This window comes from Ochotona curzoniae, unplaced genomic scaffold, assembly GCF_017591425.1.
Source record: "Ochotona curzoniae isolate NIBS_2020 unplaced genomic scaffold, NIBS_Ocur_1.0 contig_1, whole genome shotgun sequence".
NCBI lineage: Eukaryota > Metazoa > Chordata > Mammalia > Lagomorpha > Ochotonidae > Ochotona > Ochotona curzoniae.
In genome coordinates this window covers 17,685,982-17,705,574 of record NW_024464918.1, presented here as the reverse complement: position 1 = coordinate 17,705,574, position 19,593 = coordinate 17,685,982, and the positions used below count along the sequence as shown (strand labels likewise).

Below are 19,593 nucleotides of genomic sequence, written 5' to 3'. Positions count from 1 at the left end.
ACTTTAAGAAAGATCTCACAGAAGAAGTGGTTGTGCTAGATAAGAGTCTTTAACTTGGAGGGAAAGGGCCCTAACACAGTAGCCCAGTGGTTAAAGTCCTTATTTTACATGCGCTGGGATCACATGTGGGCGCCAGTTTGTGGCCTAGCTGCTCCATTTCCCATTCAGCTCCCTGCTTGTGGTCTGGGAAAGCAGGAGAGGATGGCCCAAAGCCTTGGGACCGTGCACCCACATGGGACACTTGCAATAAGATCCTAGCTTCAGATTAACTCAGATCAGCTCTAGCCATTATGGTCACCTGAGGAGTAAATCAGCAGATGAAACGTCTTTCTCCCTTATCTCTCCTCCTCTCTGTAAATGTGGCTAAGGGAAGGGTATGTTCGGAAGCCAATAAGGTATGTGAATGCTAAACTGCAGAATACATCTTAGCAGGGTAAGTGGAAGACACTGCGCATCTATATAATATGATGGCAAGACTATAAACTCAATCTGTGAATATCCTTGGAAATTATTCTAAATAGTTAGAGGTTTATTCTAAAAATCGTGGGGAGACAGTGAAGGCTTATGAGCAGAGAATAAGGGCATTTATTCATACATTTACAAACTGGCTCCCAACTGACATGTCAACTCAGCTCAATAAGAGCACAGGGATTTTGTCTCATGTGTTCATTGCTGTTTCTCCAGCACCTGTTCATAGGTGGCTCTCCCATCTGATGCTTAGCGGTCTATGCTCAGACAATGTGTGCTGAGTGGATTAACTAGTCATGGAAGATTTTACGGAGAAAATGAGATTACAACTCAGTATTAAGAGGCAAGAACAATAACAGAGAATGAGGGAGAACATTCAGATACAAAAGATTTGAAATGAAGACAACCTAGGGAAAGGAGTTTTGAGGTAATGGGCCCCATGTGAAGTTGCAGGTGATAATTAGAACTCCTTTCTCAGCTTGTTCTCTGCATTCTTCCATTTAAGTGTCTATCATGGGTATCTTTCTGGGGAAGTGTTACCTCCAAGAGGGGTAGCCACTATGCTCAGTCTATCATGTTCCTGGCACAGTAGTAGAAACTGAATAAATGCTTGTAAAAGGCAACCACAAAGGGAAAAATGGTAGTCAAAAGACAGATGGGTGACATGAAGCATGTGAAGATTGGAGTGAGATTAAATATACAAAACCACCAATTTTTATCAGTCAAAAATAAGTGATTGGTTATGGCATACACTTCCTTCTGCACTTTGTACTTCTCCATTGTTTGGATATAGTCAATTTTGAAACATCTTTTATTCACTGTTCTATGTTTATTAGAAGCTGAGTAAGTTTCTGTTAAAAGTAACTCATTGTTGAAAGAGCAAATCATTTGACAAGAAGATGAAAAAGTAATGAATAATTATTAATGAAACTATCATCCTGATAGTGTATGAGTTCTGTGGTCTAGAATTTCAGATCATTCATTGTGTGTATATGCATTTAATTATTCCCTACATAAAAAAATATGTGAGCTGCTATGCACATACATCCAATTAAGTAGATGTCTGAATGTGGAATTTAATAACCTTGAAAATTTATTTAGTTAGAGCAGAATCCCAAGTGCTTCTCAGATGTTTTATGTTTACCTACAGCAGAACATGAAAAGAGGTACAGATCAGGGCATACTAACCCCAGTTGGATGATTTTAAAAAAATAGAAATCAAGTAAAACTGCAGGCTCTGCTAGGGCTAGAACAAAAATCTGCATCCCTAACTGTTTCTTGTTGGATGGTGTGTCTGACTGCCCAGGCAAACCTCTGGGTAGTTTTTTCTGCAAATATTTTTCCTGTCTGCAGTAATGACACAGTGTTCTGGAAAGAAAGCTGTTTAGCATCCTGGCTCTTCATTATTAGCCATAATCAGGCATCACAAAGTTCCCTGTGCTCTGGCTCCTGTTGTTTGTTTTTGCCAGATTACTGTGCGATCTGGTTAAATCATTTTCCCTCTTTGGGCTTCACCTTCCCATCTGTTCAGTGAGGAGTTGAACCAGATGATCTTTACATTCCCTTTCAGCATTTGAGTTGAGTGACCCATTTATAGTTGAGTACTCAACTGTCTTAGGTAGAAATACATAAAATTCAAGGAAAGAAAAAAAGTAGTGCCTGTATATGGTTCACGTAAGGAGTTGAAGGAGTCATCCCACCTACCTATCAGACATCATCAGTGCATCCAAGTGGCAGATTTTGTGATGGCAGTGACATTGAATTCTAACAATGTAAGATCCTCACCTAAGGTAGAGTCTCCCTATTTGAGGAAAGCCTTATAGAACAAGTACCAGGAGCACTGAGGCTGGGTCCTTAGGATTATAACAATATTAGCCTCCTGAAAAGCAGGCAAAACTGATCGCAAGTCCTGTATCAGCCTCTAAATAGACGAATAACTTCAACAGCTTAATTTGCCTCTCTATGACCAGATATCAGCTATAAAATCAAGATACTAGCAATGTCAGGGATAGGACAATGTACATTGCAACCATTCATGAGAGTTGCTATTATACTATCATTATGTAGCTTTTGTTGTACATATGGTTGATAAGTCCCCTCCCATTGTGTTTTGTAGATTATAAAGCTGGAGAAGAATGGCATCGGCTACCATTATATCCTTGCAAATCTGGTGAGTAGAGCACTGTGGATTCAGTTAGGTGTCTGTCTGTGTTTTGTGCCGAGGCTTTCTGCTCCAAGCCTTGCCTGGTGAGAACTGTGTGGGTGAAAGGGGCAATTCAGAGTTGCAACATTGTCTTGAAATTACCAAATTTATCTTTCCCTCCCACATCTCACTTGTCAAAACATAGCATATTGTTCATGAATCTCATTAATCATCACAATGCCAGCCTTAATTGTCTCTCACCCTTGACAATAACGGACAAAATCACCACATTTTTTAATGGATGCAAGATGTCTTGATCCCACTGCTATGAGCCCTCTATTTATTTTTAAAGATCTATTTATTTTTTTATTTATTTACCTACTTACTTATTTAAAAGGAAGAAGGGGGGGATGGAGGGAAGGGAGAGACGGAAAGAGGGAGGGAGATAGAGAGAAATATCTTTATGTGCTGATTCACTCCCTAAATGCCCTCAACAGCCAGGGCTGGGACAGGTGTAATTCAGGAGCCCAGAATTCCATTTAGATCTGCCACAAGGGTAGCAGTAACCCAAGTACTTGAGCCATCTTCTACTGCCTCCAAGGCACACTGATGAGAAGATGTAAAATCAAAGTAGCCATCCACAGTAGCTGGGGGCCTTCAGCCCCAAATCTCATATGGGATGCAAAAAAATTATTATTCAGCAAGAAAATTATTATGCTAATTTATTCTTAATTCATTTTTCTATATGTCATAGCCTTTTGCCTAAAAAAAAAATTCTTTAAACATATGACAGTTCTTATTGAGTATAGTTATATGAAGACACCTTGATTCAAACCTTGATCAAACAATTTTTGTACATAGTAAGTTTTATGAGTAATAGCTTCCATTATGAAGTCTTTGTCCACTGTTTCTATCAAGCCTATTTTTTCTGGGTCACATTTTACTCATCTATCTCTGAATCATGCATTTTGATACCACCACCTGCCATTTTCCAATGTCAAATATAATTTTATGTTTAGTCTCATGTTTTGAGAGCCTCATTAAGTTGCAATTCACATACCATAAAACTAATCTAGTTAAGACATAAAATTCAATGGTTTTTAATAAATTCAGTTATGAAGCCATCATCACCATTCATTCTTTTTTCCAAAAACTTCGCATCAACCTGAAAAGAGATATCATGCCCATTAGCATTCATTCCCCATCATCCTCAAAGCTCTAAGTCCCAAGCAACCACCATTACTTTTTGTCTCTAAGGATTTGCCTGTTCTAGACATTTCAGACAAGTGGAATCTTATATGTTGCCCATTCGGAGGGACCACTTTCATTTGGCATGTTTGCAAGGTTAACTCATATTAAAGCATTTTCAGCACTTCCACTCCTTTTTCTTGCCAAATAATATTGTTCATCAACGGTTGATGAACATTTGGTTTGCTTTTGTGTGAGTTATTATGAGTAATGCTGCTATATGAGTGTACAAGTTTTTCTCTTCAGTACCTAGGAGAGGAATTGCTGCCCTATATGATAGCTCTGTGTTTATATTTAGAAAAAACTCAAAAATTTTAAACTACAGTCATTGAATCTCCCATCAGATTTTAATCAGTAATAAATTTTTCCATACGACATATTGAGTATATGTCAATATTCCTTGCCAATTTGGCCTTTCTACAAAATTTATTTGTTAGTGTAGCTTGCCTTTGTGATTTTTCAATGTTTCCATTAAGATGTGATTTTTTTTACATTTTTAATTTGTAATTAATGTTCAGTTTTTATCATGTTTAACTGAATAGATAACTGTCTGGTTTTAGCTATGTTATTTTGTGGCTTATTTTTGTAATTAATATTAATTATTAACTAAACAAAATATTGATCTTTTTGATGTATTTCTGGAGTGAAAGTTATTAATAAAAGTATAGCACAGAATACATGGATCTAAAAATGGGACCAAAATATCCTGCCTCATCCCAATCCCTCTTTCTGGCCTGGTCTCCAGATTTAAATAAATCCTGCCTTACCTTTCTTTTCCCTTCAACATCTATTGCTCCAGCTATACTGGCATTTAAGGTTCAGGTCTTGAAATAGAGCTTATTGAGACAAATTAACATAGACTCAACTGTTAATAGTTCGTCACTTTCCTCAGAAGTATTTGTATTAGAAATGAGTGGGAAAACAAAATGAAGTCAACCTATGAGAGTATTTGCATCCCCATGTTTATTGTAGCTCAGTTCACACAATAGCCAAGAAATAGCATTAACTCAGATATCCTCAACTTAGGATGAAGGAAATGTCACACACACACACACACACACACACACACACACACAGTATGGGATACTACTCAGTCATAAAAAGACTGGAATACTGTCATTTGCAACAAAATGGGGATATCTGGAAATCATTTTGCTTAGTGAGATAAATCAGTTTCAAAAAGATAAATGTGTTCTCTGATATACAGCAACTAACATAAAATACCAAAAGAAAAAAGGAATGAAATAGTCACTTTGGTATATGATTGCTGTTTTTAACATATCTTCATTCTCCAACTGAACTGTGGTCTTCCTATTTTTTATCTGTGAAATATAGTGATTAGTGGTGAAGTAAACCTTTGAATATAGAGTGAATTATTAAAATTCTATCTTTGCAGAAACTAACGAGGAAAGGGGAGGGAGAGAAGTGTGGTTGTCTTCTTGGAAATGTACCTATGAAGTTCATGAAATCTGTTCTCTTGATTTTAACAAATCTAAAATATGCTGAAAAGACAAAATTCATGATTAGTGTTCTTACCACAATAAGACAAAAGTAGGAGATAGGGGAAAAAATGGGGAAATGAGTGGTAGTTGTTCAAGTAAATGAAGAGATGGATTTTTCTTTTTTTACTTTTGTTACACTTTGAAGTGAGGAGTGCCCTTGATATCTCCTTGATGAGTGATGCTGGCGGGGACTGTGGAAGTCAGCTCCATCTAAACGGCATTTACTTATAGGAAATAGATTCAGAATCAGTAACGGGATATGACATGGCCTGGGTTACACAATGGGTAGTCAACAAGGGAGCCAGGCCCAGCACCAATTTTATCAGTGTAATGCCTTTCCCATTCTTTCAGAACATTTGTCAGGGAGAACTTGTGGGCATTTTGCTGCTGGAAAAAAAAAAAACCACAAAACTAGGGTGTGGGCATGTGTAATTTTCTTCCTGAGGGGTACAGAGAATTTCCAAATAAAGACCTCAGGCAATTATATAGCAAGATTCATTTGCTGCCCACTGACCCCTCAGTCAGAGCATCCCCAAGTCAGCTCCCAGGGTTGCCCACTCTTCTGATGTGCATTTCTTTTTCTTCTGACCTAATGAGCTTTCAAATCCTTACAACTGTCGCCTAATAGGATGCAAATTGTATATACCATCTAAATACAAAAGAATTGCATGTTCCAATAGATTAGTTGATAATTAGGCTTCAAATTACTAATTAATTCACTTTGAAACACAGTTCAGTATGTGCTGTGATTTCTTCTTCCTTTAGAGGAATAAAATAATTTATAAAATAATTTTTAGAAATCCTGCCACATAATTAGCCTGGTGCTACATGGAACTGACCCATTCCTTCAGACTGTTTGTGACTAGGATGTAATTATAGAGTTAGGGACCCTGGGAGCCTCGGGGAGGTTAACAAAAGGATGAAGCTGCATTTTATTCTGTAGTTCCTTCTGTTCCTGCTGCAAGGTCTGGGCTTCAGAGTATCCAGCAGCATTGTGTTACCAGATGGCTTTGGAAGGAGGGAGGCTCTGAAGGTTCAAACCACCACTGCAGGGTATCCAGAAGAGAGGAAGGAAAGAGATTATGGATCAGAAAAGGGAGCTTATGGACAGAGTAAAATAAAATTAAATCATAAAATAAAAATATGCTTTTTATCTAGATCCCACCTTTGAGTATGTTTTGTGGCTCTCCACCCCCATCTCCTCATCTGTCCATCAGATATAATAGCTCCTACTCTGTGCTACCTACCCAGGTCTCTACAGAAAACCAAAGCTGCTGTCGAATGCCAACATGCTTCGAAAAGTTAATAAGGGCTCTGCACAGGTGCAAAATTCTTTCTTAATGTTCACATGTGGTTTGAACAAATGTAAATGCAGCCAGGATTCCATTCAGAAATGTAATATAGATGCCAGTGTCATAAAGGGTGGTTAAACCTACTGCCCCGCCCAGACCACTTCTTAAAATATGTTTTCCTACCTAGCTGTAATGATATCTCCTTTGAGACAACAGTTCTTAAGATTATCAGCATTATCCCCATTTTCCAGATAAAGAAAGACTTAGAGAGAATTTTACCCACCCGAATTATTAAGCAATAGATTTGGACCTTCCAGGATCACAGAACCTCAATGCTTATGTTTTTACTACCATGGCCAGTGACTTCTGAGCATGGGAGAGGTAGGAACATAGCTGTGGATGTCCTTGACACAATGACTTGCATTCAGATCTTGCCTGCTGTGGCAGCAATCTGAATTTTAAACTCGGGCTCTCAAACTCATTTGGGGCCTGATGTAATGGCAGTAAAACTATCACTTTAGCTGTGACAGCTGCTGAGGGAGAGACAGAGAAGTCATTCCAGGTTTTATTGAGGTCCTTGACCAGAGCAGACAACCTTTAATGCCATGTGGTCTCAGCTGAACTCCTGGGGAATGCTAAGAGTCACAAGTTTAGGTTCATGTAACAGCCACTGTAAGCCCTCAGCTCTCTGCTGCTGCTGTCCATCTGCTGGGTCAGCCCTAGAAAGAAAGTGCTCTTCAGTCAACTTGCATGCCTATGGTGAGAAACTTGTCAACTCCTTCTTTAGGGCTGAAATCAATGCACTTTCTTTGGCAGCTCTTCTGCAGCTATCTCAGTAACACACATAGTTCCATTTTGTTTCTGCAGCCTCAGGCTAGGCAGGTGGCTGGTAGGTAAGAAGGGTGTCTCTGGGGTAAGAGGAAACTAAGATTCAATTCTGGCTTTATACATAGTAGCTGTTTGGTATTAGTCAAATTATCTACCCTGCCAGAACTTTCATTGTCTCATTAAACACACACACACACACACACACACACACACACACACACACACACACACAGAGAATATTAAGTGCGCATAGTAGTAATACATAATCCCAAATAAGCAGACACTAACATTTGTAATAACCACCATAATACTTATTGTTGTCACCATAATCTGAAGCATCACCTTTAGTGGAAAAGGAAGACATTCATGTCTGAGAACAAGATACCATCTTTCAGATCTCTCAGACCCCTTCAAGGCCAAATCTTACACTGCATGATGCCAAAACCCCAGGTATTTTTCACTTACTTCCTCGCTGTTTATCTGTGGACTCCTGGAGAAAGGACTGTATCTGTTTTATTCCTACCGAACACACGCATTCCTTACAAAAGTTACCAAATGAATGAACAAGGGGAAATAAACACTGGTGCCCAAACATCACAGGCATTGAAAAGCAAAATCCTTGTATCTCAATGTAAAAGACACATGAAGACCAGTAATGCAAAGCCAGTCATAAAAGTGCAAAGGAGGAAACAGACAACTTAGAGCCTAAGAAAACTTCTACCACATTCTTAACAGAAGCCCATCCATTTGGGTCCTGCTTAAAATACACCCCAGTGATGAGGAAAGGACCTCTGAGGTACCCCCCTTATCTTCTCTAAGCGCTCTGACAGTTCCCAGTCCTTTGAACAAGGGGGGCTGTGCTGTTTGCTGTCATGGAGAACATGTCTGCTGCCCTTCCACCACGAGTGTTTAGGAACAGCTTCTCTGTTTGCTTCTCCAATCTGGATGTCTTCCTGTTCCTGCAAGGCCTTCTCGCAGGCTAGAGTCCAACAGCAGGCAAAACTGTCACCAAATGTGGATAAAAAGCATGCAAGTGCTGAGCCCTGTGCTAGGCTCCAGTAAGGAAGCACCCAAGAAACAGGAGCTTTGGCTTTTGTCCTGAAAACAAGTAGCCTTCTCCTTCTCTTAGACTGGAACATGTGAACAAAGCTCTGCAAAGAATGATGAAAAACTACCATCTGTGACAATAGCATACATGCCACAAAAGACCACCTGAAACACCAGAGGCAAGGAAAGCCTAGGTAGGCTACACGGTAGCTGAGGATGACCATGTTGCCATGTTGCTAGCAGGGGTGGGAAAAATGTGCCCCGGCCCTGCTTTGAAGAATCCAAGAAACTTAGTGCTTAAGGGTCCTTGTGAGCCCATCCCAGTCAGCTCTTCATTTTACAAAATGGACACTGGAAGAGTAGGGTAGGGGGCCGGGCATTGATCCATTTGAGGTCACTCAAAAGTCAACGAGCAGAGCTGGGCTAGGATGCAAAACATTCTTTCATTGCTTCTTGTTTCCTCACCTGCTGCCTTTCCGTTTGTTTTCACGAGGTGCTTATACAAGAGGTATTCAAAAGGTTCACAGAAAATGTGTGTGATGGAAAAGCTGCGCATGGATCTTAGAAATTTTTTTTTTGCACCAAAAATAAATATGCCTTTTGTACATTATTTTTTCCATGAACCTTTTGAAGTACCTTCATAAACCTTTGTGTGATGGGAGCAGGGGAGGGGTGTAGAGAGTCAGAAGCTCTCCCCCTCCTCCCTGCTCTGCTCTCAGAGTCTCTCTTTGCTGGGAGGGGAGGGGCTCATCCCAGCTCTCCTCCCTCCCACACAACCTTCCCTCCCTCTCTCTCTCCTGCTGCTTTTACCTCCCTCTTCAGTAACAGTCAGAACATGCAGATCACAATATGATCACCAGAGCTGACACTGTGAAGCCTCTGGAAGGAAAATGGGAGTGGGTGGAGAGAAAGACAAATCTCAAATGCAAAAAGCTGCTCTCCCCAAGGTAAGGCCAGCATCTCATTAGGCAAAGCAGAATGTGGTTTTTCACATTCATCCCATACCAGCTATACAGTCCATCAGAGACCCCCAGAGAGTTGTGTATCCTTCAAAAAAAAAAAAGAAAAACAAAAGTAACATTTTATTGTAATTTTATGAGTAAGACAAAGTTCAAGTTGTTAAATGAACTCTTTTAAAGTCTAAAGGCTAATTTCAGTTTTTATTCGGCTATCTTGTCCAAACTTAGAAAACCACAACTCTCAGTACCATATTACAACTGATCAAAGAAAAAAAATCTTTTTTATTCAGTAACTATGCAAGCTTAAATTCTAGCTGAGCCACTCACCAGCTGTGTGTCACTGGGAAAGTCACTTTACCTCTCTGTTCATCTCTGTACATCTTTCCCATGAAAGTGGAGATATTACATACTTAACAAGATAAACATAGCATGAATTCAACTTATGGAAAGTTTAGAACAGAAACGGCAGAGTCCTAGGAGTCCACCAGCAGATGACTCACTATCATTTGTTCAAACCATTTTTCCCCATAAGGTCTCCATTTGTTAAGACACAATGTAATACAAAGGAGCAAATTCATCAAAAGAACTCTGTGCAATCGGGAGTTTGAGTTTTCCTGACTCTCTGCAGTTAAGCAGTATAAAAACAAATTCCAAAGCCCCTGGGTTCCTTCTGTTACAATGAAGAGGCTGACTGATTAATCTCGGGCACTTGTCTGTATTCTTCAGTCTTCCAAACCATGCACACATTGGCTGATTTGAAATGGCTTTTTCTGTGTCTGGTCAGCACTCTGGGCCGTGTTAGATGTGCAGGATAGCGGCTGCAACTGCTGTGTTGGTACACCTGCTCTGACTAACCACTACCAGCATAGAAGCACAAGGGACCCCCTAGCACTGATGATGGCAAGTGTTTGAGGGAGATGTATAACTAGGAGGATTTAGTCCTTTTCGACAGAAAAAGTAAATAATGTAATCTGAGAAAAATGATGCCTCAGAAACACTGAGCTCTATAGGAGTACTTACTATTTTCCAGGCACTGTCTTAAGAATTTAGCAGATCCCAGTCTATCCTCCTAACTGCCCTACAAGACAGAGAGTTTAGTGATGATTATTGTGCAGCAAAAGGACACTGAAGCACAAGGTGACTAGGTAGTAGGCCCTGAGTCACACAGCGAGGGGCTGGGAGAGCTGAGATTTGAATCCAGGCTGACATGCAGAGGCAGTCTGTGTGCCATGCCACCCTCTACCACTCTAACTCTTCACCACACAAAGGCTCCTTTTCTTTTAAAAATCATTGCTTCCACTGAGAGTCCAGAGTAAAGCTAAGAAATGTCTTGTGTAATATTGGTCTTTGCCACTAGAGTTTAAGTAAGTAGAAACCAAAGATCAAATCTGATTTATTCTTTCCTACACCTTTTCCTCTAACAGGTGCATCCCAATAGGGAGCATTCCTGAGTGAATGAGTGATTCACTAGAAAAATACTTTTTACCTTCCCAGTTTCAGTTTTGTCATATATTTGGAATTTCATTCATTCCTTGGCAGAGCAATCAATAGGTGCCTACTGTATGCAAGATCCTATAATTACAAAACATAACATTTCACCAAAAGATGGATTTGTTAATTCCTCCTTAGCCGACCCTGGATAGGAAAGCTTCAATGACACAAAAGAAAATGCTGTTGGCTTCCAGTTCACCAGCAACTCCAGCCATTAGTGCTGAAAGGCTAAACTTGGAATTGACCTTTGACAGTTTCTCTGAAGTGACTCTGGCCAGGTATCAGCCTTATTTCCAACCAACTGGTGAGGACAACAGTAATACGAAGAGAATTTTTGAAAGATCAACCAACACTAAAGTAGATATCATACATATAAGCCTTACATTAACAGTCCCTAACCTTCTGCCACCAAATGCCAGCATTTTATTCTAAATTACATGCCTTAGATAAATTTATCTGTGAGACACTGACTTTTACAATGCTGTCATACAATGGGTACCTGCATGAGAAGTAGTAGCTGTTGTATCTGCAGATACACATGTCATACATACCTGCCTCCATAGTTTCAAATGCAATTAGACAAATTAACACAAATGCCCTTTTGCTGTTGAAGTACAGCTACCATGTCTTACTGTCTTCATGCTAATCAAATAAACCTGTTCTATAATTAGGAACCATATAGGTTGAGAATATTTTAAAATTCTGGTTGATTAAACGGGATAACATAATAAAATGTGAAGACTTTGTTATGCAGAGGCATGGCTATTTAAGGAAAATTAAGTCTTCAATGGAGCAGTGTTTCACAGATTCACACACATCCATATTCATGCACATCAGGCACACACACACACACACACACACACACACACACACACACACACCTGTGTGATCACAGAATTGCACATCAAAGCTGGAAGAACCTTAAGAAAAAAACCAACTGGCTCAGACATTCTCAACTTTCTGGTTTGAAGCTTCATTTTCAAATGGCTTCTTAGGGAGGAACTTGAATATGTAAAACAGATCAAAGGTAGGGCTGCTTTGGTGAATAAGATATGAATATATCTTATATAGAAGCTCTTCCTCCAGCCCTTCTCTTAGCCCAACATGGCAATTTCTAAAATGCTTAAAATACAACAATATAACTTGAAAGATCACTGATCTAGCCAACATCGCTGTTTTGCAGATCCGTAAACAAATGCCTGTAGAGGTTGAATCGATCACCTAATGGTAAACAGCTCATGAAATTCAAAGACAGGAGAGAAGATATGTAGTTGTCCCTGAAATTCTCTACCTGCAACTTATTTATGCCTTGGTTCACAATATACCGAACAGAAAAGACGATAAAAATATCTCTTTGGTCCAAGACATAAAATCTCAGGCCAAAAGAGAATATAGTATTAAATCTTGAGGTTTTTTTTAATCATGAAAAGAACAAGCGAAGAATTGCTAGCCTTTCCTGCCTTCCTCCACGTACATTAAACATACACCCTCCAGACATTTTGGGGGCTGTCATGTAGGAGGTCACAATTTCATGGGGCAAACGAAATGAAACAGGCCACTGTAGTTTCAAACAGAACGCTGAGACCTAAGTTAGAGAAATAAAGTCATGTAGTTTACACCCCGACTATCAACACACATTAAAGAAACTAAGGATAAATGTCCTAATGTCAGAGAAACCTGACCAATCCCTCATTACATAAAGATGAATGTTCTGAGTGGGACAACAGCTCATCACCTACCTACAAACTCTGGTACCTGGCTTTGGATTGGCTCAGCTGCCACCATTGTGAAGCCATGTGGGAAGAGAACCAGCAGATGGACAATCTTTCTCTATGTTTCTCTTTCTTTCTGTAAATCTTCTTCGTAATAAAACAAACCTCTAAAAATATATATATAAATCATCACAGTGTTTCTTAGGAGCACAGCAATAAATCAATCACATTGATTGAATTAATGCTCTGTGGGTTGAATGAGCAATAATCCAAAAGTCAAGCTCTAGAGTCTTGATACTTGCTAGGCTAGGATAGGATATCTGTCGTTAATCACCCAGATTATATTTGACAGAAGCTACTTTTATGAAATCTAGCCTCAGTTTTCAAATTTTATTTTAATTCTAATTTGCAAATAAAAGTAATCCTAATAGTATATGTTTTGTGGAATCATTGGGAAGATTAAACGAGATAACAAAAATAATTAACAAGGTTCATTCTAAGCAGAGTGGTTGAATACATGTTAGGCATTGTAGTTGTCTCCTAATTATTTCAGCCAAAATCTACTTCCCATGACATTTGACCACTTTTCATTTCTGGTCTTTAGAGCTTTAGAAAATAAGCCATCCTCCTCTTCACCAACACAGCATCTCTCAGAATCAAATACATTCTTCACATAGCCTCTTCTGTTATTTTTTAGCCTAATCATCCCACCTTTTTAAGCATCTCTAATGTAGCAAGACTTTTTGAACTACGCTTCACTGTATCTGTGCTCTCTATGTAGCTGTCATCTAAGATGTTATCTGATAGTTGGGGGAAACTTGGCAAGTTCAATGTGTACCATTCAGACTATGAGTCTAGTTCTTTGATTTGTTCCAGTCTTAACCCTGCCAGAGCACAAGGGTGTGCAATAAATGAAGTGCTCTTTCCAGTGGGACAAGTACTTGTTTGAAAAGCATTCTTCATTAGCCTGTCCTGAACAGTGCTGGCTGCTCCTTCTTCCTTCTAACATCAGAGATGACAGTTTAGGCAGTTAGTCAGTATGATGGGGCTAAATGGCTTGTAGATGACCCCTTGACAGAATCTCAGAGAAAAGGAAATACAGCTTTGATTTTCATCTTTCAAAAGCCTGTGTTTGCTCTTATATAACTTCAGATTCTCTCAGACATTTTGCCTCATGCAGCCCCTGGTTTTGAAGTAGTTTTAGCAACATCTAGCCTTGTTTGACCCAATGGTGAGTGTGATGATAATAATAATAGCTAGCATATTAAGTACTTACTGTGTGCCACACATCATTCTAGGGACTTAATTATACTAATTCTATTAAACTTTGTATCAACCTTACCATGTAGGTGATAGTAGAACTGCATTTTGTAGACTAGAGAGCCAAACATTGGAGAAGTTAAATAATCAGTAAGAACATAAATAACTGGTTGTTTTGTTTCTAAGTACGTGTGACAATTAACAGTCATAATGATGGCCCAGAGCCTCTTAGGGATCCTTCAAGCAATGTCCAAATCTTTACAGCAAGATGAAAACATGGCCAATGCAGTTATACTGTAACCATCTCTTTAGGATATCATAGTCATTTAAAATTCCTTCTCATTATAATCTTCTAAAAATTATAACAAATGAATGACAGACTGACTATATTAATGAGTTTACTTAATTGAGCGTGTTCATTCCTAATCATTCTACTCAAAAAGCTAAGCAGAAATGTGTTGTTTCCTGCATTAGAAAAGTACAGAGCAGACACAAATTCCAATCCCAGCTAGTCCTCTAGCCAACCACTATCATCCTCTCTAAGCTTCCATTTTCCTACCTGTATGGAGGTGAAGAGTAGGTATCCAAAACTGTGTTTTAGATTCATTTACTAGAAAGGCAGAGTGACATAGAACGATGGAGAAACAGAGTCTGCAAGAACAAGAGTAACAAGAGTAGGAGCAAGAGAAACAGAGAATCTTCTGTCCATTGATTCACTCCCCAGATGCTTGACATAGCCAGAGCTAGGTCAGGCTGAAGCCAAAAGGAATTCCATCCTGCTCTCCTACATGGTTCGCAGGGACTCAACTATTTTAGCTTAACCTACAGGCTTTCTGGGCACAATAGCAAGAAGCTGAATCTGAAGCAGAACCCTGTCCCCCAGCCAGACAGTGTAACAGAGTATGGTTGGACCACCATAACAGCCTTTGCTTCCTCAGGGAAGTATCCAAGAGTCTCTGAACCATAGCTTCTCAGCAGAAAACTGTGATGGATATTTATGCAAATATGGATCCAGCGCCTATTGCACACACCTAGTTCTCTGGATTGTTTGCTAAATAAGATCATATACGGAAACAATTTCACAGAATAGCTGGCTCAGGAGAAGAATTTGGAAAATGTTTAAAATAAGCCAGGGCTGACTTTTAATTTTTTTTTTATTTTTCAGCAACAGTTATCTTATAATCTCAGAAGATTCTTTATGAATAAAGTTATATAACACATATGAAATGACTGTTAACCATGATTGTCATTTTTGTAATGACTGTGATCAATGTTTCTGAAAGTGTGCCTCAGTAGGGTATATAAAAGCTCCCAGATTCCTCGGTTTTAGCAGCTGTCACTTTTCAGTCCATAACAAATTAGTTCTCTCTTACCTATCCTGCCACTGCTTTTCTCCCTTCTACTTTCCCGTGACTAATGATGCTTCTCAACCAAAGACATACATCAAATTACCTGATGTACATGTATTGTACCTCTTGGAAATATTAAAAAAATGTTACATTAGGGTATAAAATTAAAAATAAAAATGCTTGTTCTTTCTAGTCTCAGACTTCTTAGCAGGCAGTATCACAAACTTTATTTTTGTTTGATTATTCTTCTGACAGTTTCCTCCACACTTCTACATAAGTCTGTCTTTCATGCTTTATCAACTCAGTCCATCTGTAACTCCTCATTAGAAGGATGATAAAATGGCTCATATTACACCAATATTATTGCTTCAAACTTTATAACATATGCTATTATTTGGGATTCCTTTGATGATTGTATTTATTATTTTAATAATAATAAAATGTTAATTTTTTGACTAATCAGCATTAGAACTTAATCAAAATACAAACATCCAGTTTCCTCTCAGGGCTCCTGAATGACCTCTCATAGGGAGAGCTATTTTACAAAAGCTCCCCAGTGTGTGTGCTTGATGTGGCTCTCCGTGTAATGACCTATATCCTGGGAGAGTTGCACTTAAAGGAAAATGATAGAGCATCCATCTCATATCATCCATTCATTAGTCTCACGTGGGAGGTCCAAATGCCACAGAGATGCAAAAGAAACAATCAGGAACACATGGACCTTAGTGCTCCTACGAGTTCATTCATCAAGAGTTCCATTTGCAATGAGAAAGAGAGTCAGTTGGCCATGAGCTGGATATGCTACCAGTGCTTTGGAGACCACAGCAGGTGTCTGGGTTTAGGAGACTGGAATTTTCCTGCTGAATTATATAAAAAACAATGAAAAGCTTAAAATGCAAGTACCTTATAGATTAATTTCATTTTTCAATGATCTCAGCGTATAAAACAATAGAATCAGCATTTAAGAACATGTCGTAAAATAGGAAAAATTACTCAAAAAGTGACCAAACTTCATAAAGTCTTTGATAGAATATAATTAGCAATGTAGCATCCTTACACAATATTATGCAATTACATGTGCAAATAAAGAAGATACAGAAAAAAAGCACTAATTATCAAATATTAGCCCCAAGGGTTTTTTTGTTAAACAAAATGGCAAAGAAAATTAGAAAATGGTTTAATTAGACCTTATTTAATGAGAGTGCACAAGGGAACTGAGTAGAATTTTCCAGCTAACTGGTGAGCAAAGAGTTAACATCTTTATATCCTATTCCTCATCAAGAGCACTTTGCTGCATTGACAAAGTTAATTTTCTCACATTATAGAGAAATCAAGTCTAGTAATTGTGAGACTCATTTCCCAGTGATCAAGAACATTGTGTAGATGTGAGATTATCATTTCCAACATGAAATTTACACAGAAAGGAAAACATCAGATACTGGGTGAAATAAACTGACCCCAAGTTATTTTCAACTTTTGATTTGGAAATACTACACGATGAGCTTGTTTTTATCACTCTTTGTTCATTTTCAGGATTGCCAGGGGAATTCAGATAGAGTCCCATCAATTTGTTTATGTATAAGCGAGCTTTGGCTCTACTACCTTTGCAGTTAGACATTCTGGTTATTGAGTTGGGCAGCATTTGTGTTTGACAAACTCTTCCATTCCCTTTGGCCTCTGTTACATTGAGATGGAAACAGCCAGCATTAAATTCCCAGGCGCTTATTACAGATTTGCAAATGACAGAATCTGACTGCAGGAGATAATTTCCATTTCATTCTCTCAATAGTTATTTAATGAACAAAATGTTCTTTTTAAAAATTATGGGAAATTTCTCAACTGTGTGCAAGCTGTTAACAACTGGTGGGATGGCTATGCTCTGAGCTGATCTTACATTTCATACTACATATTGAGAAGAAGAACCTAACACTGTTACTAACAGGTTGTACAAATCAAGTACCTTTGTGAAACTGTAAACTATGGTTACAAGATCATTTAATCTCAAAATATTTCCAAACTCAATTTCCCTTTTCAATCTATTAAAATCTTCCACTGGTACTTGCTGCATGGTCATCCTATTTCCTCCATCTAACTTGCACTTCTGTTTGCAGAAAGTCTTTGGTTTTTATTCATTCGTCCAAAATATGTGCTGAGCATCTACACTGTGTCAGGCATTGTTCTGGGTGCTAGGATTTAGGATACCTCAGTCAATAAGGCAGGACCTGATATTGCAGTGGGAGGAAAGAGCATCAGTGCTCTTAGAGACAAAAGCCTCTGTCTCTAATAAAGACACATGCTCTGGAGACCATAATGAGACACAGACAATTGCCTGGATAGAGTATTTGGGGTGATTCAACGGGGTTCTTCTAGAAGCAGATCTTAAAACAAGAGTTTTGGATGCCAATTCTAGAAACATCAGGAAAGAAGGAAGCAAGGTATGGAAGGGAAAGAAGCACTTAAGATGCACAATCAAGAACCCTCTGCCGCAGGTGGTTTAGGGATCTTGATCTCTTAGGGGATCTCTAGACATTGAGGCAGAACTCCTAATGATTAGGTAACCAGGGAGAGGATTCTGTGACATTTATCTCTAGGTTCCTATCTGTCATCAGCTAGAATCTGCTTCTGGTACTATGTACTTTCCAACATACTTGATTCACTCTGCATGTAGGTAAGATAATAGGTGTTTGCCCTTGTTATTGAACACGAAAGAGCAATGTATAAAGGGAAGTGGAAATGACCAGGGTACAGACAGTGCCTCCTGCAAAGCCGAAATCGGTTCTTTCAGGGTGTTAGACAAGACCTCACAGAAGAGATGGCATTTTAAGCTGAGACCCCCAAAAATGCTTATGATCCCACCAGGAAAAATGCACTCCTTGGCTAAGAGAATATCAAGAACCTAGATTGAGTGGATTAAACTTTGTTTATAAAGTAGAAATACTTAGAACTCACAGAACTTTACAGGTACGTGTGTGTGTGGCAGGAGGAGCAGGGAGATCTCTGAAACACAAAATCCATTACTTCCAAGCAATAACCTAGTTGAAGTGCATGAAAAAATAAGAGACATGGACAGCGCCCTAGGAGCCCAAGACAAAGCTGGAAGCAGCACTCACTCAGATCTGCTGGCTGCCAGTCAGGCTTTTGTCTATTTAACTGGTTTCTTCTGCTTACTCTTTCATTACCCTCATTGGGATTTGACAATTTCCCCAATTCACAGAGCTACCAACACAGTGGCTTTAGTATCCCTGTTTAAATTCCTGCAGGGGGTACATAATTATACCTGTAAAGAAAACTGAGCTAACACAAGGCTCTGTGTGACCCAGCCTTGGGCTGCCAGTCCCACATTCCTCACCATTTCTCCCTTTCACTCATGCCAATCTCTTTACATCGCTGAGACATGTCAACATCCTCCTTCTTCCACGTCTCTGCTCAGAATGGTCTTCCCAGATACCCTCACAGCTCACTCATAGGTCTTCTCTTCACTTAGGTCCATGTGCCAACACTACCTTCTCAGGAAGGCTCATCCTGATCACAGCTTCCAAAGCAAGACATTTTTTTCCCTCCACATTCTCCTACCCTGGCTTACCTTTCTTTACAAAACTCCATGCTACCAAACTATACACAACTATTCTGTACAGTGCTGTGCCGTAAGTTCCCTTGTATATTTTTATCTTGCCACTACAGGTGTATTCCCCATCACAGAAGTAACTCATTTCCTTAACTGTTAGAATAGCACACAATAGGTGGGCAAAACTGTTTGCTGCATGATGAGTTAATGAGTGAGCAAGTGAGCCAACACAAGATCTTTACTCTGGTCAGTCTCTGCCACTGACTCACGGTATGCTTCTGAGCAAAGACTCTTTATCAGTCAAATGGATGTATAATTTTTGCCTTATAAAGAAATAGAGTGAAATGAAGCCACAGAAATAAGAGTACATACATTATTAGATGTATTATATAAGACTTCCCATTAAGTCAAAGGCCTCTTGAGTTTGAATGAATGTGCTGAAAGTGAAGGAAATCTCATTTTCAGTGAAGAGTCCTTTGTGGACACTGGAATTGATCAGGTCTCATTTGGAAGAGAAGATCCTATCTATTGTAAGGGAAAGAGAACAAGGCAAATGATAAAAACTTATATTAGAATCCACACTCTCCCCCAGATTGCTGGTAACCCTGGGGAATCTTCAGGAGCTTGTCTTTAACCAATTTCATATTCCTCTCCTTTTAAAAAGGTGGAAGATGTGGATGGTGGATTTCTTACAGGTTTCTGTTTTATTCCACTTGTATGGGACATTGT

General features: G+C 39.1%; 1 protein-coding gene across 6 annotated transcripts in view; it reads left to right on the top strand.

The window, feature by feature from the left end:
• The window catches only part of GRIA1 (glutamate ionotropic receptor AMPA type subunit 1), a 277,008-nt gene that overhangs the window by 147,273 nt on the left and 110,142 nt on the right, over positions 1 to 19,593 (top strand). For all 6 annotated transcript variants that reach the window (XM_040993959.1, XM_040994264.1, XM_040994108.1 and 3 more), the window contains one exon: positions 2,585 to 2,638. In XM_040993959.1, coding sequence (XP_040849893.1) covers positions 2,585 to 2,638 — 54 coding nt within the window. The remainder of the gene's footprint in view (positions 1 to 2,584; positions 2,639 to 19,593) is intronic.